Source organism: Lepidochelys kempii, chromosome 12, assembly GCF_965140285.1.
Source record: "Lepidochelys kempii isolate rLepKem1 chromosome 12, rLepKem1.hap1, whole genome shotgun sequence".
In the NCBI taxonomy this organism is placed as follows: Eukaryota; Metazoa; Chordata; order Testudines; family Cheloniidae; genus Lepidochelys; species Lepidochelys kempii.
The window spans coordinates 10,269,365-10,296,477 of NC_136391.1; the positions used below are offsets into that span (position 1 = coordinate 10,269,365).

Consider the following 27,113-nt stretch of genomic DNA (forward strand, 5'->3'; position numbering starts at 1 on the left):
TCAACAGCCAAAGCCTTTAATAAACTTGGGAGTAACACACCAGACCAAGGAACTTCTCAGTCCCTAAACCTGCAAGCGTTTCTTCTATGTGGAGTTTTTGCTGGTGGGCCAGCACACCACGTTGATAACTTACTTCTCATCAGAATCAGGTGAACCTGGGGAAGACACTACCCATGATACAACTAGAATGTATTTATTCAGCAGCATCAGGCTGTGCCACCGTCATTACTGGCAAGCAAGACTTACTATATCAATTTAATTGGACCCACACAAAAATAGACCGGAATTCCAAGAGAGACTGTAATTAAAGATAAAATGCTTGGTAAACAGAGACAGCAAGCAAGTCAACGTACGAACATCTGGAATGCACACCAAGATCGTGATGAAGGCACAAGTAACACAATGATTACTCAGCTGTGCTGCCAAGAATCCTGCTTATATAAAGGTCTGTGAAATACGCTCTGCTGCAGGAAAAGGATGGCTTCAAAACTCTTAAGGAACTCCACAATATTCTCTTATTTTAGTTACCATGCTGTGAATTTTGGAGAGGATGGCAGAGTTAGAGATATGGCATCTTTTGAAAGGGATATATTTAGACTGCAGGATGATGGAGGGAAATTTGAACCCATCACCTTGCACCTATTGACTATCAGGGCTGAAATTTTCAAACCTAGCTAGAACACTTGGACACCCAGCCCTCATGGATTTCAACAAGAAACGGACGTCCAAAATCCCTGTGCAAATCCCATCCTGGAGGTTTAACTAACACTTTTGTACTTACAAGGCTAAGTTACACTCAGTCACACATGAATGGAATTTGGTGCAACTGACAGTCCAAGGGTTTCAAAGAGCTTTACAAACATTAACTAAGCAAGCCTCCCAACTCCTGCACAAAGGAGGTATAGCCAAATACTGCAATGGTATCCACCCCAACTGGCCTGCCTGGAACCCCAACTGACTGCAAAGAGGCTCCCGCGTACAGATCCGGTTTCAGAACCAGGACCTTAGTTTCTGGTCCCAGGTTTTCATGCTCAGCTGAGGCTCAGAAGTTGGATGAGTTACCCACAGCCACATAGCAAGGCTGGATTACAGCCAGAAGTAGAAGCCAGCAGGCCTCTTTTCTCCAGCATCACGTCCTTCCCCAGCATCTCAGAGGGATCATCTCACACTCAAGTAACTGTATAATAAGGGACAGAGGCGATTCAGACCCCTGGCCCCAGCACAGCCTGGGCGGCAGACTGGAGTGAAGGCTAGTAAATTAGTGCTACTGGTAAACACAAATCCACCATTAACCCTCTCCATGCTAACCTATGGGGATGCAAAACAGCAAGCATGCTAGGTGCCCACAGAGGGAAGTGCTTCACTTAGCTGCTCCATCAGCAGCCCCACTGCAGAGCTTAAGTGGTGGAAAGGGTATTGCCCTGGCCCTCCAAACCAGGATGTATTTCACCCTCAGTTATGGGTAACATACCTATTTGCTGTATGATTTAGGGTTTTAAATTTAATATACATTACAACTTTACTAGTTATAGACATTAATTTAATTTGTTCATTCTCATTATAGCTTTTCTGTGGAATTATATTCAAAATAGAGTTAAGGTTTTAGAAAATGCATTCATTTTTATAAACTAAACATAAATCCTACACTGCAGAAAATATTGATAGTACAGAACTGCTTTTGAAGTGCCTCTGTAGAGTCATAACACAGCAATTCCGATTCTTATATCATTGCAAGCAAATTCTTCACTATATCAGCACTGATTGCAGTAGTCACCAAAAGTGGAACTGGATTAGCTGTTAAAGTGGCCCAGGCTAGAATGTTAGGAAGACACACAATCAAGATGGAGAACAGGACTGAAGGGAAATGGCTACAAAAAAGGAGGACTGGGGTGGATTAAGGCTACAGGCCTGCACACTGGGCCCCAGATCCTGGAGTCATGGGATTATATCAGAAGTTAAGATTTAATAAGTTGTAACAGGAAGTTCCTTGCCCTTGTGGTTAAGAAAGAGCTTAACAATACGACAAGAGAGTAACCAATGAGCTGCCCCATTCACCTCAGTGTGGTTGTAGTGAGGCCTTATTGGAAATCCTGGGAGGTGGGTGCCCACATCTAAAGGCCTTTCCCCCAGCCTTGCGGGAGGGACCACTGGACCCAGGAACCAACTGAATGCAGGGGACAACTAATAAACAACAGGGTCAGGAGTGACGGTCACAGGTTCGAAACTAGGGATCCAGAGGGGGACACCAAGCAGAGAACCCCAGACAGTGCCTACTACCCCTCAAAGCTGCCTAGGGAGCCAGCGGATGCCACCCAGAGGAATTCTGCCCGAATGTGTGAGACTAGGGAGGAGCAGAAACAGGCCCCACAGTCGCAGAGCACACCCCGCCCCCCAGCATCCTCCTGCCGGTGATGAAGATGGCCACTTTGGCCAGGGCCAGGAGGAGGCTGACAAGGCGGTCTCGCGACTTCATGGGGCCAAGGACAGGGTGCGAGAAGATAAACAGATTTGGGGGAAAGTGCAGCCACAACCTCAACCGGAGATTCTGGAGGAGCCGGAATAGGGGCTGCAAGCTGGCGCATTCGAGATAAGCCTGTGCCAGGTTCTCCCTCACGCTGCAAAAGCGGCAGGCATCGGGGATGGGGGTGAACCGCACCAGCTACACGCCCATGCTCATGGCTCCATGGAGGAGCCGCCAACAGATATCCTCTGCAGGCCGTGGGGGAATAGAGACTGGCCCACTGGGGTTCCTCACCCTCCACAGGTGATAGATAGATAGTCCCACCATTTGGTATCAGGGCAGGACACAAGGGTGAGGAAGTGAAACGTGTGGAGCACGAGCACCAGAATATACAGGAGGTGGAGCCAACTATACACACTCCTCCAAGGTGGAGGGCTGGCCAGCAGGCGCGGGGTCAGGGGGCAAGGGTGATGAACTTGGGGCTCTGGGAGGCAAAGGGGGAGAGCGGGGGAAAGGGAAACCTCCCCCGGGGGTGGGACCTCTCCCTTGCCTGGCAATGGCCCTGCCGCCCTCTCCTCCGTGGGCCCCACCAGACTACACACAATGGCGGCAGGGCTCACCTGCTCATCTGGGTGCGACGGGGGGCTGCCCCCAGGGCCCAAGCGGGATCGATGGAGGAAGAAGAAAGGGCAGCTATGGGGGCCAGGCTGGGCCACCAGGGTCACCGATGATGGCAGGGCCAGTGCCATCCTGGGTCTTGGGGGTCCCAGGTGCCCCTTCATGCCGAGCCAGGGGGCAGTCCCTCTGGACTTGCCCCATTGCCCAGCAGAGGCAACACTGGGCCTCCCCCAAGGAGTAATGCATCCAGTAGAGGGCTCCATGATAGGGCACAAAAAAGGACCTGCCAGCAGAAGGACAGGATGTGACGGAGGGCAGGGTCCTTGCAGCCCAGCGGGAGAGGGCTGATAACAGATATCGGCTTCCCCCGGGCGGCGACAGACGATGACCAGAGACGTAGTAAGGCGGACTGGCCCCCCACGGACCCGGGGAAGGGGAGGAACCCTGCTGCAGAAGGACTACAGGGGTATTAACTCCAAGATGCACGGGTCTGGATGCCTCGACACCACCCCAACAGTGTGTGTGACAGGAGAGAAGTGCCATCCAAGCAGGTACAGCGCAGCTGCTGGGGTAAACTCTGTGTGGGCCCCGCTGCCACCTCTGCCTCTCTGGGGGGAAAGGCTACCATGGCTGCCACCTCTGCGGCTCCCAAAGGAAGAGGAGCCCTGCTGCCAAGCCTCAGGAGAGAAGGGGCCCATATGCGATTGTCCCAGTCTGTCTGGGATGGGAGGAGGACCCCACCACCAAAAACATGGGCCAGGGCAAGGAGACAGAGGTGGAGCCAAAAGAGGGCCTGTGTCATGATGTGCGTAGGGCCCCAGATTGCCTTAATTCAGCCCTAGGAAGAGACAAGGATGGGATGAGTGCTTCATTCGACTCAATGCAGAACTGCAGGGCTGAAACACAAAATGCAAGGAGGAACTCTGAGCAGCTTTTTATAGATGGTATTTGAGCCCTGCTGCCCTTGCTAGTCATAGGCTGGAAGACACAGATCAGAAGACTCAGCTCTAACCCCTTTACACAAAGCTCCCACAGTACCAAAAGTCTGAGCGTCAGCCCGAGCAGCATTTTGAACTCTAACCCAACCAGAAATATTACGAAGCGGGAAAAGTCTGGCTCCTTTCCCTCAGTGTCAGTTCCTGCAACATGCAGGACTGTATCTACCCCAACGTGTGATCTTTCTGGATTTGCAGCGACATTGTTTGTGCCATTTTAATTTGGCAGTGAAGTCACCGAGACTTAGTCAAGACAACTGCATTGGAGGTCACAAAGACTAGAGGAGATTAAATATTAATGAATAAATTCTGCCCTTAATACCAGACACGCAACCCACATTAGCTTCACCTCGCTGACTGAGGAGACATTTGACCACTGGGAGCTCTGCACAGCACACAATCTTGCACTACTACTTAGGCATGGACCCAGATGACGAGGAATGTCCTTTCCATCCCATCACCTCTAATTCTCTGATTGTCAGGCTCACCTACCATCTTCAAGAAGTAAACAGCAGATTACCCCTGAACCAAAAATACTGTCCTTACCACCTCCAGTGCACGCTTCTCATCCACATTTCTAAATGTATTAGACACACACCTTTTTCAAAATGTTGGCCAAGTTAATCCATTATGTAAACCCACTGACTTCAGGGGAGTAACACAAGAGATAAACATGGCCAGCTAATTGTTTCCACATACTAATGGGGCACTAGTCCATTTTAGCAATTAACTGAGAACAAACGCTATTTTGTAATAAAATTAGCCTTTGAAGTAAAGACTGACAAAAAAATCACAGGTGAAACAGAAATGAAATGGGGTTTTCGTTGTTGTTAACATGGGTGAAGCTGCTGCTTAAAATAATATTTGGGATGACAGATTTTTTTGAAAACACTCATTTAATTTGCCCCCAAGCAGTTTAAAACAGCTACAATACTAAAAACCTTGAAAAATCTGGGTTTTATAATCTAAATGCTCAACGCTTCCTAGGATGTCCTCAAAGCTCTCAGATGCAAATCTGCAACTCTGGAGGCTGCTTAATTGTGGTTTTCTTGGCAATTTCACTCATTTCCCACAATCATTTCCTTAAGTCAAAGAATTGTTATACTTCATGTAGGGTTTATTATTATTCCTGCAGCAGGTTAATATGATGGGGTTTAAAAAAAAAAACCCCAAACCAAGATTCAACAGCAGTTTTCATTTCCGGTGCTGCCAATAGAAGGATTAGCAAGGTGTGACAAAGCCTGCTGAAGGAGGAGACTCTAGGGAAGAGGGCAAAGGAAAATAAAAATGTTCCGTTATATAAAAAAGTCTGATCAATAGTTGTCTGTATTCCTAAATTCCTCTACACACATGATACTGACAAGGCCTTTCCCAGGCTCTCCTACAAAATGAGTCCTGACTCCCCATCAGATCCATGGAGACTGGCACCATGAGGTTTCTGTTCTTACATCAGGTGTGTCAAAGTAAATCTTCCCTTCGCTCCCCAGCCGTGACCACCATTAGTAAATGCCTGTCTCATGACGGCAGGGAGGGATGATGCTCCTTCCATGATTAATACAAAACAATAAAACAATCTAAGTACCTGCAGCCACACCACTTTGGGCTATGCCACCATCATCAGCTCTCGCGAGTTAAGCACAGGTGGACATGGTCAGTGCTCAGATGGGTGGCCAACATCAACCCGAGAGGTGGTGATTCAGTACATAGCACGTTTTCCTCGGAGTGCTGAAGTATTGTCCCACCTGGCAATAGGGGCTCTGGTCTGGGGAGATGCTGTTTTTCAGATCAAACTACTAAGGGAACATCTACACTGCAGCTGGGAGCGTGCTTCCCCATGCGAGTAGACAGACACTAGCTCAAGCAGAGCGAGCGCACTAAAAATATCAGTGCAGCCATGGGTAGCACGGGTGGCACGTCAGGCTAGCCACCTGAGCACAAAGGACTCCCTAGGTCTGTATTCAGGCTGCTAGCCTCAGCCACCACCCCTGACTACACTGCTAAAGAGGTAGCACATCTGTCTACTTGCGCGGGGAAGCATGCTTCCAGCTGCAGTGTAGACAGACCCTAAGTCATTGCAGATCTTATCCTATTGAAAAATCCTACTTTTCACAAGACTGTGGCTTGTGTGGAAGCAGGGAAAGAAAGAGAGGGATTAAGTGCAGCCATTTAAGTTTTATAGAGTGAGCAACTGTTGAGCTAAGTTTTAGCCTAATATTGCAAGACCTGTAGAAGCAGGGCTCACGGTAGAAGCAAGTGGGAAACAGCAGAATAGTTAGTGTGATCTAGCCTTAATTTAACGATGTTTTAAAAAAACAAAGTAAGAAAATTCTGAAATAAATAGTAAATAGCCTAAATAAAATGCAGATTTTTTAATTAATGCATGTCACAAAGAGGTATAAATGTTTGTGTAATTTGGCTTGTACTTTGGAGAAACTGAGGCAGAGATGCTCTCTGCCAGCTGTATTCTTCGCTTGCAATTGCTCAAATAAAGCTGTCTTTAATTTTGTTGCTTCCAACCTGAAAGTGGAGATCGTTTTCTTCCACGCTTGCAAACCAAGGTGTCCTGGCCAAGTTCTTATTTCAGTATTTATCCCCTGCTTACTTATATTCCCCTCGCAGTTTCACCTGGTTATTAGACAATCCTGGACCATAAAATAGACACCTTTCCTTCAGGATGGAAGTGTGTTTTCTACAGGAATTCACTGTTAATCAATGGAATTCATGCACTAAGGCAGGACATCCTTTGAAGGAAAGGTGGAATTTTAAGGCTACAAGAGGTGGGCAGTAGCTACATTTCAGAGATAGATGATGAGATCTTCACATGTATGTGATCACTCCTGGACTCAGGGCAGACATAAAAAGGTGGATGGTACACCATGATTTGGAGCCAGCCAAAGGCAAGTTTGGCCTTTGGTGCAACTGAAGGCAGGCTCAGGGCTGCTCTAAGTCCCATCTGGATGTTGATGGCTTCTGGCAGCCAAGGATAGCCATGCCGCTATGAGCCCCATGCCAGGGGTACCTTCAGAAAGCCAATTAAGCCAGAGTAGCACAAAGGGGTTTAGTAGGGTTAGGAATCTGGCCTCTAGTCTCTTCAATCAATTGCTTGCTTCTTAAAGAAATTCTTACACTCTTTTGCATTCACTCATTTGTTTTTCTACATGAATACAGTTACAGACACTTTCTACCCACTGTGGTCTTTAAAAGATCTTTCTTGCTCCCACTGCAATCAGTTCTGGTTGTCTTCTGAGCAATGTAAGTACCTATGAACTCTGTCTCCTTCATACTTGTTGAAGTATTGAGTGGGTGTGCATCTTACAGGATAAGTATCAAGGAGTGCTATTAGTAGAGAGAGATATGGTGCTAACATGGCAAAGCTAAATCAAAGGAACGAGCATCTGCCAAAGGGATGTTAATAGCTGGATTACACAGGATGCTATCCTCCTCTTTTCTTTCTTTCTTAGGAGAGGAGGATGTGTAGGAGGAAGGGAGGCAACCTATGCCTTCAGCAAGGATCTAAGTAACACTTCAAAAGGCACAATTTCATAACAGCTGGACAGGAGTGCACGTTTCAAGAAGCCACTTCTACACAAAGATTTGTTGGATGTAATATTCCCATAGATATCTATGGTTTAACAGCATCTCTACTTCGGCTCCAAACTTCACTGACTTGCCAGTGTAAAATGTTAGCTTGCCATGGCAATATTTTACCAAAGCTGGGGATATGCTGGAGAAAGGGATCATTTCTATTTCACCCTTCCTATTGATTTTCAAAGGGAGCTGTCACCACATGTGGCTAGATCATGCTTTGGAAGCCTTACTGAATTTCAGACAGGATACAGAGGAGTCAAACTTCTGTATTGTTCAGTGGAGCACTCTCATTTCTACTTTAATATTATAGTACTAGGTCTGATGGCCTTTTACTACTGCACAGAACGCAATGCAAGCTCTCTCTCCTCTCCGCATCCCAATATACATACAGCACAGTGTTCCAGCCTGGAACTTCTACTCTGACCTTGTGGGATCTCTAGGTCCCTTTAGTTCTTGGCCTCTGCCGAGAAAGCTAACCAGAAAGCCAAGACAAATGTGATGCAGGAAGATGTAAACCAGGAACTAGCCAGAGATCAGCAAGTCATTTCTACAGGGCACAAAACTGGCCCTGCAGTTGAGCAATACTTAAATATCTATATTGTGCCCAGTCTTTAGCAAACCTCTGCTCCCCACTGGAGTCATATTAACACTCTAGAGGTCAGGGCGTTCTGAGATACTGGAAAGCTTTTAGATTTTAGAAGTGGAGATTGAGGGAGAAGGGTCATTTCCAGTCTTCCATTTTTCATTCTCAGAGAGAAATGAGCAGAGGTACACGGGCGAAAGGGAGAGGAGGAGAGAAAGAATGAATACATTAAAAATAGGAGAGGGGAACGGAGTAAGGCAAAAGGGGAGTAAGAAGAAACTATTGGAAATGTGATTGTTTTACTAGCTAGAGGTAGAATAGAGACAAAGGGAGAGAGAATTACTAAACATGTTGGTTCTTTATTCTAGATTTGGGAAGTCACTGCCAGACCCAAGCCAAATTCTTCCCAAAGTTACATCCAGGCAGCCTCATTTAAATCAATAAAAGGAGTCGTGGAGGTGTCATCTAGGGTAGAATTTGGCCACAGGGTAGATTAAAGAGCTGGGAAATATGGATGGAGAATGAAGAGCAACAACCCCTAATCAGAAGTGTTAGAGAAAGGAGAGGAACGTGTTCCGCTAGTCAATGCGCCTCCTGGGCCAGATTCTCGAAAGGGCTCAATATTTTGGATGCTGAGCTTTTCTGAAACCTGGCTGAGCACTTTCGAAAAATGGACATGTAATGGGATGCCAGATAGGAGATGGGTGCCTATCAAAATCTGACCCTGTGTATTTCAACCAATGGGACTCACCTGCCTACAGTTTAATCTTGATTATAGCCTTTTGTTGCTGTTATCTATGAATGAAGCTATGCTATTAATATGAATTATTCAAAGATAGCTTTGTTTCAGTGTTAATTTCAGCCACTACTATAACCTATCAATCATTATTTTAAAACCCCATTTATGCTGGGAAGTGCCCAGTGTTTAAAGATATTCTCCATTCATTTATTGATAGGGTTCAGAAAAGCTAGTCTGCAATTTTACGTGTTATATTTTAACACCGGGAACACCAGAATCTTAAACTGCACCTTTAAACATTATTTATCGTCTATTTTACTCACCCAAAAGAATGTACATGAGCCTGTTTGCAGACCAGTGCAAGACACAGAAAAATACTGCAAGGAAAATTTAGACTCAGAGTAGTTTCTGTCCCTAAATGATGTTTCTCGTGTCCCTGGAGATTATGAGATCTCACCCATCCTACCTTCTCCATTTTATCCTTCCTTGACCCTCAAGGTCCGACCAAGAGATGCTATTCTGTTGTGGATGAGCACTTTCTTAAGAACTCATCAATGTTTTTCATTAATCACACCAAAGGACCATTGTCTGTTACTTACCAATCCCTACCTCTCCCCTTCCCTATCTACCCCATTGTCTTTACAGGACTCCTGTCACTCTGGCACAGCAAAGAGGCCTTTAGTGGGTAACAAACCAGTTAACAAGGATAGCTATGTAGGGACCTTCCACCAAGGCCAACAAATCATATCAGCTTCCAAATTGGTATTGTATCATCTATCATACTCTAGGCAGGGGCTTTTCTTAAGTCATTGTCCAGTGAATGTGTACAGTAAAAAGTTAAATGTGTAGATTCATTCAAATAATCATGCAAGAAAATCTAAAATCCAACACCATGCTGTGCGGAAGGTATTCTGCACATGCATTTTTGATTCTGCTGTCTGTACAGTATCTCTTTCTTAAATGCCTAGATAGTTGTTCTGAACTTGAAGAAAAGGTATTAGGGATGCATGAGTCAAAGGAAATTTAGAGCAAGAGAAAGAATTAAGATAATGGAAATAAGTAACATAGATAGTTTGTAAGTTTCAGAACAGGCATTCGAGCTGAGTGACTAATTCATAACCAACAATTTAAACAAATTTAACCTTCTTCTGAATGTTAAACTGCCTGTGAACAGGCTGTGATTTGCTTGGATTTGGTATTCAAATATATTTGATTAAATTTTTCACAGATCATTTATTCTACAGCTTTCTCTCCAGAATTCAAACTGCTTAGTTGTGACTAGTCAAATAAGTCACATGGTATATTTTATTCCCTGAATGGATTAATGGAACTCATTCAGGTTTCTGGTGCTAATGCTCATGGAAAGAGAATAAGTTTCTTCCATGAGAATTTGAGAGAGTGATCCTAAATTTGCTTTTAGCAAACATTTTTGAGAGTAAAAGTTCATGGAAAGCAACGACGTAACACAGTTGGCAACTTTCACGCAGTAAATAGGCACCCCGACTTTCACAATAAGCCTAAAATCAAGATAATCCCAATTTCAAAACAAGGCCAAAACAAGCCAATCCCTAAGAACCTCAACACTCTATGTGACTAAATCCCCCCGGCGTGCAGTCTGGGATTTTGGTGGGCCCACTATGCACCCCTGACTCTCTCCCCCACCCCACCAGTCCCTGCTTGCTGCCCCTTACCCCTGCTTGCCGGGAGCCAATCCAAAAAAAAAAAAAAAAAAGCAGCACACAAGCTACAAGCCAAAAACTATTCAACAAGCAACTCATAAGCCAATTAAGCCAAAAACAAGCCCAATTTCTGCATTTTTCCCCACAGGTTTGGCATGTCTGCCCATAAACTGTTGAGAGGAAGGACGGTCTTGTGATTAGGGCATTGGAAAAGGAATCTGGAGCCCTAAATTGCATTCCCAGCTCTGCCACAGACTTTTTGGGCAAGTCTCTCATTATGCCTTAAATTCCAGATCTGTAAAATGGGGATAATACTTCCTTTCTCCCACCCTTTGTCTCTCTTATCTAGATTGTAAGCACTTTGGCAACTGTCTCAGCAGGTGTTTATAAAGAGCCTAAGACAGCAGAGTCACAATCTCAGTTCAAGCTCTTGCTGTAGTTATAAATAATAAAGGTAAAGCAAACTTTTAGAGAACCACAAAATTCTCAAATTATTTTTGCAGCATTCACCCAATTCTACTTCCAACCCATAAGAGATAATGCAAAAAAAAAAAAAAGATCTTTAACAATCTAACTGGAAAACAAAGGAATGATTCAGATACAGATTAATGTGGTGTGCATTATAGTTTGTTTCATTTCCCCGTGGTTACATAATTTTCAAGTTTATACTTCACATTTTCTCATATCAATCTCTCCTTTTCCTATTTTCAAAAAAATTCTGGCATGTTGAACGGAGCTTAACACTAATATGGCTGTTTTACACTATAAAAATATCTTCCACCTATTGAGCACCTGGCCAGGCCAAAAATTGTTGTTGTTTGCACAACTGTATCATCTATGTTGGCAACTCAGGTTCCAACCATCTTTGGTTAAACCTTCAGTAGGTAAAGCAAGAGTCAGATCCAAGAAAACACATTAGTTACTTAGGCTCTTTCAATGTCTCCATTATGCATCAATTATTTCTAAACAGCAGCATGTCTCTTCCCACCAAAATATTTAGATTGGGAGCAACATTTAATTGTATTAGTTGGGCCAAAGACAATCTGAAGAAGCTCAATTTGGCAGAACTAGTTAATTCATAAACCCATCACCTCTTCCGGTCTGAGCCCAGAATTGGGCTTAGATCACAAATGAAATGAGTTTTGGGGTCTTTAGCAGGTGCCAATGCCTACCATAGATTCCAGCATGATTCAACAAGATTTGTCAGGAAATCTAAGGACTAGTATAGAAGAAATAATGCTGGTTGGACTTAGGGATATTAACAGACTCCAGCTAGTGCCATCAGTAGCTAATTTTTTTTATGAGAACTACAGTTTTTTGGTTTTGTTTTCTTAAAGATGGAAGACCGCAAAACTGATGTGTATATTTTTAATTGTTAGATGCCACTGTCTGAGCGAATATGTAATTATAACAGTTTGCACTATAGTTTCTTCAGGAGTTGCCAGTGCTAGAGTTTGTTTCTTCCCCCCCAACTTTGTTCTCTTTTAATTCCATCTAAATGCAAAGAATTTACTAAAACAACCAACTGTAAATAATATAAAGTATTAAACACACATTCCTTAATAATATTGACATAAAAGTTACAAATCACTTGCATGCCCTAAAGACAGCTCAGTGCAAGCTATTGCATAGCTGTCCTTAGGGATTCTTTTCACTACTCTTCAGAGGGTTCTAAATTTTTGGTGAAGATACTATCAAGAAAAGTTGTAAAGGCTTAATGTTCAAAAAATGTCCACTTTACAGCAGTGGCTCTCAGCCTTTCCAGACGACCGTACCCCTTTCAGGGACCTGATTTGTCTTGTGTATCATAAAGTTTCACCTCACTTAAAAACTACTTGCTTCCAAAATCTGACAAACGTACAAAAATGTGCCACAACACACTGCCAAGCAATTTTTCAGTATTTCTCATTGGTACCATATAATTATAAAAGAAATCAATTGGAATAGAAGTATTGTACTTTCAATGTATAGTACACAGAGCAGTATAAACCAATCATTATATGAAATTTTAGTTTGTACTGACTTTGCTAGGGCTTTTTATGTAGCCTGTTGTAAAATTAGGCAAATATCTAGAAGAGTTGATGTGCCCCCTGGAAGACCTCTGTGTATCCGCAGGGGCACGGGTACCCTGGTGGAGAGCCACTGTTTTACACTTTCACCTACGGAAATGTGCCAGAAATAATATCATTTACTGTGTTTTATTTTTTATTTAACCTCAATACAGATTGGGTGTGAATAGCTATTGGGCAATCATCACAGAACACCTACCATTCACTTGTACATTAAGAGAGATCTCATTTCCCGCAATCAAAGTGGAACTGCATCACACCACTCAATCAGCATGTCAAGCCAGGTTTAGGAACACCGTAACTAGTCCTATGCTTCAGTGTTGTTAAAGTCCCATTTGCTTTCCACTGACTGAAACCTAGCCAACCGCATGGATAAAATGTAGCTAGAAAACAGCGGGTTTTGAAGCGCAAACAAGCCCATTTAATCTACTCTCAAACCGTGCAGCAGATGTTTGTCTTAAAAATATTCATCTAAATGGACGGTCCGTATAGATATCGCCCTTTCTGGCTCCCATCTCTCCCGGCACTATTGATCCACACAGACACGCCAGATACTTTTCAAGTTCAGAAGAGGGCAGCACGTGCGTTTCAGAGGAAAGCCGCCAGCACACAAGGGGGGCGGGGGACACTGCTACCAAATCAAGGCGCATGAGGAGGTTCTTTCGGCTCAGCCTGCCCTGGCTTGGGCACCGAATGCTCTTATGGACACAGTCCCCGGGGGGGTGGCGGGGGGGGGGGGGTTCCCGCTTCTCCCAATGGCTCAGCTGCAACACCCGGCACGAACCTGACAGCAGGGAAGGGAGCTCCCAGAAGCTGCCCTGAAGCCCCGGGCCCCGGCTGCCCAAAACACTCACGTGGCCGCTTCTAGGGACCCCCCCCCGCGCTCCCCCACTGCCTTCCCCCTGGGAGATGCAGATCCCCTGCGAGGAAAGACCGACCCAGCTCGCCCCGCAGCTTGCGCCTTTGTAAACCCGAGCTCTCCCGGGCGCTGAAAGCGGCGCAGCCCGGGGGCCCCTCTCGCCCGAGCTGACGTGCCGCTGTGTTAGGGCGCAGGGACCCCGCAAGAGCCTCCCCCCGCCTCCAGCTGCTCTTTGCCTAGGCTGCAAAACCCCGCCGCTGCCCGGGGGCTCCCTGCCCGGCCGGCTCGGGGGCGCGGCCCCGGCGCGGGCTGAGGCAGAGCCGGAGAAGTGGGGTCATGAGGAGGCAGCGGGGCCATGCAAAGCGGGGCCGGGGGGGGGGGGTGCGCGCGGGTGCGACTCGCAGCGCCCTCACTTCTGCGGCGCTTTGCACCAGTCCCGGGGCCGGGCGAGGGTCGCACAAGCCGCTCGTGCAGCACCTGGGAGCCCCGAGCGCCGCCGCTCCCCCCGAGCCCCGTCCCCGCAGCGCGCCCCGCGGGCAGGGGCTTCGGACTCACATCCAGGATCACCGAGGTGCCTTTCCGCTGCCCCGCGGGGAAGAAGCCCTGGCCGGCGCCTGCCGGCCCCTCCTGCAGGAGCTCCCTGTCGGAGAGGATGCTCTTGTCGCTCATCTTGGTGACTATCCAGCGGAGCAGCCCGTCCAGTCCCCTGATCTGCGGCTGCTGTTTGTGGAGGATCTTGTGGACGCTCTCCCTGCAATAGCGCGCTGCCTGCTCACACATCTTTCACACAGTCCTCATGCTGGAGCCGGGGGTATTCCCTCCCACACAGGCTGCATCACCCCTGACAGCTGCTCGCTGGCACCGCTGCAAACCCCACCCTGCACACTCTCACGGGAGGGGAGCAGCCAGGGGCGGATCCAAGGGGCCACACGGGGGTGGGGGGAAGCGGCTTTGTGCTAAATAATAAACGATGCAGCCCTCTGCTCACAGCCCCCCAGCTCCTGCTAAACCCCACTCCGTTAGAACCCAAGAGTCCCGGCTCCCAGCTCCCATCACTAGACCCCACTCCTCTGCCACAACCAGGGTTAGAACCCAGGAGTCCCGGCTCCCAGCTCCAATCTCTCCCACTCCCCTTCCACAACCAGGGTTAGAACCCAGGAGTCCCGGCTCCCATCACTAGACCCCACTCCCCTGCCACAACCAGGGTTAGAACCCAGGAGTCCCGGCTCCCATCACTAGACCCCACTCCCCTGCCACAACCAGGGTTAGAACCCAGGAGTCCAGGCTCCCAGCTCCAATCTCTCCCACTCCCCTTCCACAACCAGGGTTAGAACCCAGGAGTCCTGGCTCCCAGCTCCAATCTCTCCCACTCCCCTTCCACAACCAGGGTTAGAACCCAGGAGTCCTGGCTCCCAGCTCCAATCTCTCCCACTCCCCTTCCACAACCAGGGTTAGAACCCAGGAGTCCTGGCTCCCAGCTCCAATCTCTCCCACTCCCCTTCCATAACCAGGGTTAGAACCCAGGAGTCCAGGCTCCCAGCTCCAATCTCTCCCACTCCCCTTCCACAACCAGGGTTAGAACCCAGGAGTCCCGGCTCCCATCACTAGACCCCACTCCCCTTCCACAACCAGGGTTAGAACCCAGGAGTCCTGGCTCCCAGCTCCAATCTCTCCCACTCCCCTTCCATAACCAGGGTTAGAACCCAGGAGTCCAGGCTCCCAGCTCCAATCTCTCCCACTCCCCTTCCACAACCAGGGTTAGAACCCAGGAGTCCCGGCTCCCATCACTAGACCCCACTCCCCTGCCACAACCAGGGTTAGAACCCAGGAGTCCTGGCTCCCAGCTCCAATCTCTCCCACTCCCCTTCCATAACCAGGGTTAGAACCCAGGAGTCCAGGCTCCCAGCTCCAATCTCTCCCACTCCCCTTCCACAACCAGGGTTAGAACCCAGGAGTCCCGGCTCCCATCACTAGACCCCACTCCCCTTCCACAACCAGGGTTAGAACCCAGGAGTCCCGGCTCCCAGCTCCAATCTCTCCCACTCCCCTTCCACAACCAGGGTTAGAACCCAGGAGTCCCGGCTCCCATCACTAGACCCCACTCCCCTGCCACAACCAGGGTTAGAACCCAGGAGTCCCGGCTCCCAGCTCCAATCTCTCCCACTCCCCTTCCACAACCAGGGTTAGAACCCAGGAGTCCTGGCTCCCAGCTCCAATCTCTCCCACTCCCCTTCCATAACCAGGGTTAGAACCCAGGAGTCCAGGCTCCCAGCTCCAATCACTCCCACTCCCCTTCCACAACCAGGGTTAGAACCCAGGAGTCCCGGCTCCCAGCTCTAATCACTAGACCCCACTCCTCTTCCACTACAAGGATTGGAACCCACCGGTCCTGACTCATGTCAGGACCAAATTGGAATGAATGATGGTGTGACCTGGCACACAGGATCACAATGCCACTCACATTTGGCCCATTTTGGTTGCTTGGCTGCCGATGAAGCTAGAACCTCTCTCACGCACAAGCTGCTGGAAATGCCTCTACTTGGTCTCCATCTGTCAAGGCTGATTCCCCACTCTGGCACTTTGAGTGCAGAAGGTGGGGGCCCGCAAGGATTTTTAAAAATTAATATTTGACACTCCAGGCTTGTATTAAACTCCCAAGGTTGCAGCTTTTCTCTGACCTTGGCTTGGTAAACACTGCCATCACCCAAATGCAAAACTGCTTTTTTTGGAACCCAGGAAGGCACACTTGGGAATTCCTTGCTGTAGGGTGCCCTCAAGCCCTTTCACTCACACCCTCCCTTCCAGGGAAGAGCTGAGAAAGAAAACAAAGGAAATTAGCTATTGCCACCAGCTAAACAAACAACATACACACAAACCTCTTAGGACACCAAAAATCCAACAACAGACACAAAGGGGAAGTTTTTTCCCCATTTTAAAAAGTTCTAGCCTTCCCATTGTCTCTTTTGGTCAGGTGCCCACTCCCTTTCCTTTACCTGGGGGGACTTTGTTAGCCCTTTACAGGTAAAGCAAGCAGAGAACAGCCACCAAGAGGGTCTTTATAGATAACAGGCTGGCTGGGTATCCATAAAAGGGAGCTACCCTCCCCCCTTCACTTATCACACCATCATTACCATGTCAGACCAAAAATTTGAACCCCTGCTTATGTAGGACAGCCCAGAATACAACCTACCTCCACCACCCCACCAAAAGCCCTCACAAAACCAGCCAGCTGATTCCACTTGGCTCTTTCTAGAGCTGCTGAACTAACTGCATGGCTCAACTAGACAAATATTCCTAATCCTATAATTCATCTTGTAAAAAGACATGCTTTGTGCCATTTACATCCACAGACCAAGAGTATTATTTATCATATTTATAAATCCTTGTGTCAAAGTGCCATAACCCACTTTATCTTCCCTCTGAGCACTCTCTGCACACACACAAAATACACACAAATTGGAAGGACAATAATGGAGAAAATTAAGACTAGAGATAGAGCCAAGCAGCAAAGTGCAGATCCAGACCCTCTCAAAGTAGACCTCAGGGAGTCATCTCTAATTAGAAGTGTATTGTTTGTGCTGCTTTGTGTACTGACCCAGACTGTGTTTTGATGTCAATTCCAGTGAACTTTGTTTTATTTGGTTAATAGTACGTCAATATGCAGTTTCAAAATGATCTGGCATTATAGATATACATAAACCATATAAATATGCATATATATTTTAAATATTAATGGTGTCCTCAAGGCTACCTCCTTCCATGTTACAAGATATCTTGCTTGTAGCTGGCTGAGTTGAGACAGAGCTAGGCTTTGCTTCATGATCCTCTAAGACTGGGGAGCTCCAAAACCTTTTAATAGCATGGACCACATCTTAATAGAAATGTCATGCTTTTCCATAGCATGGACCACCTCCCCTCCAGTTTGTATATGCAGGGACCACCTACATCAAACACTTGTGGCAGCTACTGCAGTTGCTTGCGTGGAAGAGTAATATTAGGAAAGTGTGTATTTTTAAACAGCTGTAATGCAACTTCATAGCTGGAAGGAAAGAAGCCACCCAGCAGTATATGACTAACCAGTTCTCCATAAACCACCAAGGAGTGCAGAGCATTAGTGGTCCATAGAGCACGATTTTGGAACCATTGTTTGGAACCACTGGCCTTAAGCAACTAGGATAATATGAACATGCCGAACTTTCTCTGAAGGTACTTGGCTAGCCATCCTCCAGGCGGTCGTCAGTGCAACCTTAATCCTTATGTTAAAGTCAGGCTCCCACTGAAGTAGACGGCAGCTGTCTTGGACTTTAGTGAGGAGCAAGATTGGGTTCCTTGGTAAAAATTTCATTGCTAAGCTTCTATGCTGAGCCCTGCACCCCTACCCACTTAGAGAGTCACAGTGTGTTATAGTCCAAAATACCATAAGAACAGCCATACGGGGGTCCATCTGGACCAGTATCCTGTTTTCTGACAGTGACCAATGCCAGCTACTTCAGAGGGAATGAACAGAACAGGTAATCATCAAGCGATCCATCCTCTGCACAACAGGTCCTATCAGACCTGCACATTAATTGCTCTTTCCTTCTCTCCCTTATCCTTTATTATTATTATAATGGGAGCTCCTGTGTAGGATTGTACCGTTTATCTACACCAGTGCAGCTACCCAAGAGCAAATCCAAGGTGTAGACTTGCAGAACTCCACTTCATTCTTGCTGCATCTTTTCCTTGTTCGAGTGAACCAGGAAGAAACTTTTTATTGTTTCATTTCAGAAGCGTAGGTGCTCAGCTGCTGCTTGAAGACAAGTGATTGCGAGCTCAGTTCTCTCTGCTGGAATAAGCATATAATGGCTCTGGGCTCTGAAAATGTTTTATAAATAGAGCACACATAAAGGCTGGCAGTGGGATACTGCTTTCATCCTCACTACCCCTCATTTAGGTAGTACTTTGCTGCAGTATTTACTTTTTTCCCCAGCAGCTCAAAATTAATTAAAAAGTTGAAAAGCTGCAGGGATTTTATGGTGGTTTATTGAAACTGCATGCAGTGTGCTAACTGGGCTGTGTTCACTTATGGTGAAATTCATTCCTCTGAGAGGACCAGCACGAGGCCGACACACCACCACCTACAGCCTACCTGAGCCTTATAGCAAAGAGACCATAAGATAAGGCATAAGGTTTATATCTTAAACTTTCTTTGCACAAGGCTTAAATGGGACTTAAGTGATGCACAGGCCTTCTCCTGGCACTCTCCAAAGCAGTGAATATCTCCCATAGAAAATAGCTGTGGTATGGAATTCAATTGGCTGCATTGCCCATTCTGGGTGGAGTGGAGAGTAGATTATGGAAGTTGGAGCATGAAAAGATCTATTTGGTCAAATCCAACCCTCCTTGTTAGTGGAGAATTGTCCCACTTTTTTGGCAGTCTAGTTTTAAAATGTGCCAAGAGATGTGACATGTCTCGAGAGAGATTATTCCACAGCTCAGTAGATTGTGCCATGGTGATAAATACCAGAAATTTCTCCATATACCTAATTATACCCCCTTGTACACTACATGATTCCACTCTTTCCTTGGTATTTACTTGCTCCAAATATTCATACGCTTATCCTTCCCCTTTAGCCATCCCTTAGAAATGCCATCTCTGCTAAATACATATGTGAATAATTCAGTCAATTCATTATCCCATTTCCAGCTTATGATGGTCTCTCATTTACTTATTATTCAAAATTGTTCAAGGAATAAATTTACAAATAATGTTTTTCTGTGCCTTTTCCTAACAATTTGTTATCAGTATTCACCTTGGAAACTTTGGGCTCTGTATACAACATGTGGAAAAATAACACTTCCAACATAACATGTTAGAAAAAAATATTTCAATGATATGAAGTGACATTAGGAAAACACTGGCAATTTCCACAGGGCAGTTAAATTTAGCTGGGGGCCAATTTATTTTTCACACAGAGTGCTGATGGGAGCATTGAATTAGGGAGGGAAATAAAGTATATATAACCAATGGCTAAATGGCAAAAGGCAGGGAATTCAAAGTGAAATTAGATACTAGACAGCTATATTTCCCAATGGGTTCCAGGATAGTTAGCCAAACAGCTCCCATAAAAGTTAACATGGGTATGTGGCTACATCCACATACTCTTTGGAACGCTAGGCAGTGATCTCTTCTTCCTTCCTGCTGTTGTCAGAAGAATAATATAGAAGAAATATAAAATGGCCAATGAACCCTAACACAAACTGCCCTCATCCCTAGCTATTAACTGTTTCATTGCTGATGCATCCTACACAAATATCTTTGTCATGGAAGCATTACCTTGATGTTTCAATAATTATCTGATCTCACAGCAGATATTTGATGTGCCTACTATAATGCACCTGACAGTGCATTTTGCCTGCTTTACAGTACCTGGCACTTTAACAAGAAAGCAGTTTCTTTTCTCTTGAGATACCAACATGCAGGAGAGGGGTACCTGATATACTTTTAGTTTTTTCACCAGAGGAGCAGAGAGCAATATTATTGACAGCTGCTGCTTGCTTTGAAAGCTTAATGGATGGAGAGTACCACTTAATTGGAAATAAAACAGAATAAAAAGCAGGATAAAATCTTCCAACAGATCAGCCTCCTGTAGCCAGCATGCATTTCAATTAAATTAGCAAAATGTTAATTATAGACCTAGGCAGAACCAGCAAGATGCACAGAACTGATTTCAGCCTGATGGACCCTGCTCTTACGCCAGCCAACTCTAGAGTCCTCATGGAGGTTTTTAATAGCTATTCCACTCCTGCGGCATCCTGTAAGTTATTGCAATCAATTATGAGACCACAGGACCTGCAGTAAACCAAAAGTAGCAAAAACCAAAATATAGCGATGCCTGCTCTGCTTCTTAGGTTAGCCGATTGATCAACTGCCATTTTGTTTTTCATGTTCCTTAGCTAGCAGGACCCTGAAATACTGGGTGCTGGTGAGGAGGGGTGCAGACCAGCAAAAAGACATTTAAAAGCTACAGTTTGGGCTCCACTTTCAGTTCCCTGACATGCTATATTTAACTTCCTTATTATTGCACTAACCAGGCACACACGTGGTATAATCTGAAATATCACATGCTGATCTCAGACCATTGCAAATACACATGGCTTCTGATTTCAGGTTTTAAGCAATAAATGCTGATAAAGTGCCCCTATAAAAAAAAAGAAATCTGTGCTGATCCAATAAACACCGACAAAAACACCAGAAATGTCTAAGTGCTTGTCTACCGGAGCAGCAATGTGGACTACAAGGGTGTGATTTCTAATGCATACTAGTGCTGCATATTAATTGTCTGTGTAAAGCCTGCTGGTGTGCACTAAAGGTTCCTTAGTGTACTTTAATGTAGTGCTGTTTGAAACAGTACCATGTCAAAGTGCACAAGAGACTATTACAAAGAGATTACTCATTACAGTATGCACTACTGTGATTAATGTATATTATATATACACATGACTCAATACAGTATATACAAGAAAGCCCTTGAAAACCCTGATTTTTGACAGCTACATAAAAACTCAAAAATTGCTAAAAATAAACCCTGAAAAATTAAATTAATAAATCCCGAAAGAGAAAAGCCCTAAAATACACAATAGGGCAAAGCAAGGACAGACTGACTTTCTAAAGCCTTAGAGAGGTTGTAGTCCCTCTGTAATTAAGACAGACATGATTTCCCATTATGAGCCCAATTTTACCTGCTTTCCCTAAAATCCTCAAGAAAACGTTTCCACTTCAAATTGTGTGTCTAATCTGCAACCAGCAGACAATTTTTTCACTAGATGAGAGGCCATTCACAAGGTTTTTTCTGTGGAAAATCTTCCACCATCCATCCTCAATAGCTGCAGTCCTGCCCGATATCTCGGGCAACAAGAGCTCCTGTTTTCTTCTTCCCAACCACATACCAAAAAGGGACAAGCACACATGGAATCTTCACTCCCTGGGCACTCTCCCTCAGGTGCCAGCTCTTAGCTTCATTGGCTAGGCTAGAATCGCTACCAGGAGCAACTCAATACTTCTCTCCTAGTCCCCAAGACAGCTCTAAACCACCATGTCCAGTCCCTGAATGGGATATCTCCTGATGGTATTACTGAGTGGTAGCAAAGTTAAATGAATGCGCTCTTCTCTCTCTGCACTGCATCTGGAGGTAACGGGAAGTAGCTCTCCCATTCTCCTAAGTGTCTAGGTCAGAAGCACTATCATCCCAGCAGCAGCTTTGTCCCAGAGCATGGATGATGCGGCACCACCCCAGAACTAGTACATTCAACCCACACCCTGCAGGGAGCATATCGTGGTGGAATCTTCAACACTCCACCTAGATGAGGCAGTCAGCAGCACAATATTCACCTCTCTCTCAGACATCTTCTGTGACCCTAGGGCAAGTCCCTTAGCCTCTCTGCACCTCAGTTACCCCACCTGTACAATGGGGATAATAGCACTGCCCTATCTCGCAGAGGTGCTCTGAGGATAAACACACTACAGATTGAGAGGCACTCTGGTATATGCCCCAATACCATACTAAATACGAAAGATTGAAAAACCCATTGTACTCTACGGCACCCTATACACTTATGTTGTTATAAACTCACGTTACCCAGGCTCAGTGCTGGAGCCCTAACAAAAAAAACCACCATGCTGGGATGTCATACAGGATGGCTTCCTTCACAGTTCTCAGAAGTACTAGAAAACCATTCCGGTTCCTCAAAAAAAAAAAAAATGACGGAGCAGCACACGGGACCACTCCAGCATGAATTGAATGCTGCCTCGGCTACTGCAAAAGGAGAAATTAAATCTTTTTCGCTTGGAAAAAACTGCATGAAATGGTTTCCTTCAGTTCAAGCCCTGCACTTCCTAAGGTAGCTGTTACCTGGATAAGTTATGCAGATATCAAACTATCCCAAAGGGCACTTACTGTAATTGGAAATAATAGGTTATCTGAAGAATCTAATGCCGTCTGAAGAGAGAAAGGTCTGAGACAGAGATCAGAAGAAATGCCTGCATTTCAGCATGAGACACAGAGAAGGCAACTTTCATCTCCCCTTTTGAACTATACTTTTTCCCCCTTCCACACAGCAGGGAGTTTTATTTAATTAATAACTTCCAAAATGCAAAGCCTACAGTTTCAGTTAGAGCAAAATGTCAAAGATGACTTACTAATATTTGCTAATGACTGACAGATTAAGATTAATCCAAGTGTTTGGTATCAAGAAGAAGAAACACCAGACAACCACCACATTAGGAAGAACAGGCCTACGGATGCAATGTTACTTTGTCTAAGCAATATGAGTATTAACATTTGAGGTTCAGGATAGAGTTTATGGGAGAACTGAGACCAGGTCAGAATTTAATTTTAGGGACTGTCTGACTACATCTGCAGACTGTGAAAAGATAGTACCTTGGTTTCATTTTCTGTGCCCCTCCTAAATTACATCCAGCCCTCATTGTTTTGAGACTCTACAAGTGTGACATTTTTCTACAAAATGGGTGAGAGGAATCAGGCTGGACTGATGGAGGATGGGAAGGGAGCCGAGATACGCTGTTTCAGGCTGGCTCCACATGGAGTGTGAAATTCACTCCAGGGCAGAGCCAGCTCAAAGCTTATGGTACGATTAAGTTCCACGTATGGCCTATATTGAGCATTTTGCTGACTTTCCTGTGGGAAGATAAATTAATGAACCTGTAATATGAACACGATGATATCAAGCAGAGCACTACAGATGGTTAGAAAAAAAAGCTATTTATTTTCTATGAAAAATTTTGAAAAAAAAAATCTCATTTAGTTTGAAATGTTTCCCTTTATTGTTTAGGTTAAGCCCCAAACAAAAATTCTCTGCCCCCTTTTTAAAAGCAAAAGTGAACCCACCAAACTTTTCAGATTTCAAAACCCAAAAAAGTTTGTAGTTTTCTATTTTTCATTTTAAAAAGGGAAGTTAGGATTAAAATAAACTTGCTATGAAATTTTCCATGTTGGCTAAAAAGCCATTTTCACCAGAAATTATTCTGACCAAAAAAAAAGGACCAGCTCTTCCAAACACTCAAACAAGGAAGCGTTTTAGGATCAGACCTGTGGCCAGAGAGAACATGAGTAGCATTCCGTGACTGATAACATGATCACAAGGCAATGGAGGCATTCAAAACCATAGGGATGTAATTTAAAACAAACAGGTAACCTACTGAAAATGAAACCTGATCTGGTGATAACTTTAGCCATTCAAGGATGATCTCAATCTCTAGAACAAAATCATGTGTGTTTGATGCTCTTTAACTTGTTTGGCAATATCACACTTACTGTAGACTACCCTAAACAATTTCCTTTGCCTACAAAAGTTACTGTCATCACTGTCTAAAGCACTATACACAATATGGGCCATAAAACTAAGAATAAGTTCTAGAAACTTGTTTCATACACAGCCATTTTAAAAGGCATACTATTTAAACAAAAAACTGGACTTCACTGGGTTTCACCAAGAAACAACTGAAGTCATGACTTCCCTGACTTTTCTCTGATTTCCTAAAGCAGAGGATTTAAAACTGTGGAGTGTGCCTCACTAGGGCACGTGGAGGAATGTTCGGGGGAGCAAACAGCAATGCCAGGCAGTTTGTGCTAGGCCTGCATGGCAGGGCCCAGGCCAGCCCCCACTACAGAAGGTGGGGAGGGAACACCACCTCCATCCCAATTCACCTCAGTGGGTCACCCAGCCTGTGGGTCAGTGTCCACATCCGCTGCAGCCGCACTGATTTCCACTACTGGCAGCCTCCATGCCCAGTGCTGGCTCCACCCCCAGAGACAGTCACATATGCCTTCCCCCAAGGGAAGCCTGCTGCTGTACCACTGGTAAGTATCTGTGTATTTGAAACTTACAGGTTACTCCTGGGGACATTCTGCACCACTGTGCATGTGCAGAATTAATGTGTCCTGCAGATTTTTTTTTCTCTGCAGAAAATACGTTCTGCTGAAGAGCCTCTGCAGTTATGCCTTTCGCCCACCAGGAGTTGCTGTGGCACCAGCAGTGAGTGGGGGTGCAGGGCCACATAGTGGCTGAGTAGGGGTTAGGGCTGCATGGAAATGGGGCAGTTGAGTGACGGGTGCAGGGCCACATGGGGACAGGGGGAAGTTGGCTGAGTGAAGGGTGCAGGAACACATGGGGACAGGGGCAGATGTACCTGACTGAATGGGAGAGGCTAGGGGTCAGCCAGGATCTGCATAGGGGAGGCTCCACAACTCCCTAATAATCCCTCCCTGCAAAAAAACCCATTTCATGATTTTCCCACCCACACCCAACAACCCTCCAGAGGTTCACTCCCAGGCTCCTTCCCAGCAATTACTTCTCTCTTGTTCAGCTCCTCCATTACCCCTGACTCCCCCAAGCCTTTGCACTGCTTCTGAGGCATGCGAAAAATATGTTTCTGTATTGTAATTTAAATAAATTACTAAAAATTTCTGTATTAATATGCCTAGTAAGGATCTGTCAATCTTTTTTGTTGTCTATATTGTTACAGACCTACTTGCTGGCAGGTATTTTGAAATAAATTACCAAAATAATTGAAACTGGCGTGATTATATTGTGTTGTTTTGATAAATAAAATATGCAGATTTTTAAATACTGTTTGCAGATTTCCCCCAAGAGTAGCAGATGTAGGTAATTGAATTTAAAAGTGTGTTAAGGTCTCTGGTAGGTTTATGAGTCGGCTATCAAGCATACTTTTGCATGGGTCTATTTTTGTCTGAGTTATGGGGCGGGGAGGAGGTTGCAATCAAAAATTGTAGCCCAAAGGGGGAGCTCAGCTCAAAAAGTTTGAAAACCACTGCCCTAAAGAGTACAACATAGACTGCTTTTGCATGAAGGATTTCTACATAAGACTGGGATTCACGGTCCCATATGGTTGTGAGTCCTGTATTGATTTAATAAGCAGCAAGACTTTGGGTCCAATCTTGCACCAACTGAAGTCCATGGGATTTTTGCCACTCCTTTTAATGGGAGAAGGCTCAGACCCACAGTTTGGTATATCATTGGAATTCCTTGCATGTTACTCAATGTTATTTTGCACATATCTTTAATATGAATTACTCTGTTGATCCTTGAAAAACAAAGAAGCTGAGAAAACTGAATGCAGTAAAACCAAAATCTAGACTTAAATGGTTATTTGACATAAAAAAATGCTCATTTTCTAGAAGACAGACATTTTATCATTAAAGATGTCTTTTTTCTCTCTTGCTTCAGAGATCCATTTGTCAGCATAGTGGACTAGTACTCAACTATATAGGGCTAGAGCCTGCAAACACTTAACTGTATGTTTTATCTTGTTTGCATGAACGGTCTAGCAAATGTCAAAGGAACAGCTCACAGAGATAAAGTTAAGCAACTGCACAAGTGTGTGCAGGATTGGGGCCATACTCCTTATACAGCCTATAGCTAATATTTTGTTTGTCTGCTTAAAGATTCGGATTCAAATTCTACTTAAGTTCCTGGGTTAATACAATGTCACAATTGGTAGCATTAGTATAACCACCATACAAAAGGAATAGAATTTTACTCAAACACCAAATTTTGAAAATATCAAACTATAACTAACACAAAGGTTAAGACATATTTATCATTATGTTGCGTAACTGAGAAAAAACAGGAAGACTGAAGGCAGATTGTGTGTATATTATATACGTTTACTATCTCTAGAAAACAAAACAAGATTATCTTTTCAAAAACACACACACAAGCGGCTCACCAAAGTTTTCCTCATGCTGTTCCTCCCTAGGTCTGGTCTTGAAAACTTCAGTATCAATCCCAAATCCTCTTGCTGAGGAACAAGTACAGTTTGACAGGATACTGCAGAATTGGATAAGTTTTAGATGTGTACTGGAAATATGTTGCAATAAAGAGAATACTCCCGAACTCCCACTCAAAGCCTGATGTGAACTCAAAATAGACTATGGAGGTTCCACCAAAAAAAAAAAAAAAAAAAGTTCTCTTATTCCCCCCACCCCAATGTTTCTTAAATTGTGGCTCTGGAAGTACAAAAAGATTGCGAGAAAGATTGTTCACAATACTCCTGGCCCAACCTGAACTCCCTATTTTTGTGTATTTGCAGGTCAATTTTGCAAGCTTTATGGTATGCATAACAAAGACAAGCCTATCCAAAGATACTTAACATTTTAAAATCCATTTATCACTGGAAACATAGAGAGAGAATTCAGAACCAATATGCCACTGGATTCCTTCCCCAGAGTACCCCTAGACCCGGGGCAGAGCCCCTTCACTCACAAGGCCTCTAGTCTGCCACGTTTGGGTGTTCCCCCACAACAGCTCAGCTATTAGAGACTCAGCCCACTGGCTGGGCCCTGAGCAGTCCACCCCCCTTCCAGGGTTGTCAACTAACTAAAAGAACTTAACACAAATAAGTTGTCCCACAGGTGGGCTAAGACCCTCTTTTTACAGAGAGCTTCTGTTAAGCTGTGTCCACAACTAGGCTCACAGGCTAATATGCAGAAATAATGCCATC

General features: G+C 45.1%; 1 protein-coding gene across 9 annotated transcripts in view; it reads right to left on the bottom strand.

Annotated features, from left to right (window-relative positions):
- NECAB2 (N-terminal EF-hand calcium binding protein 2) overlaps window positions 1–27,113 on the bottom strand; it is a 368,324-nt gene that overhangs the window by 292,485 nt on the left and 48,726 nt on the right. The window contains exon 1 of one of the 9 annotated variants that reach the window (XM_073307519.1): window positions 14,147–14,488. The exons of 7 other annotated variants lie outside the window; for them this stretch is intronic. In XM_073307519.1, coding sequence (XP_073163620.1) covers window positions 14,147–14,371 — 225 coding nt within the window. In that variant the 5' untranslated portion in view covers window positions 14,372–14,488. Of the gene's footprint in view, window positions 1–14,146; window positions 14,489–27,113 lie in introns of those variants that run through there. One more of the 9 variants, XM_073307527.1, reaches the window with a different exon arrangement.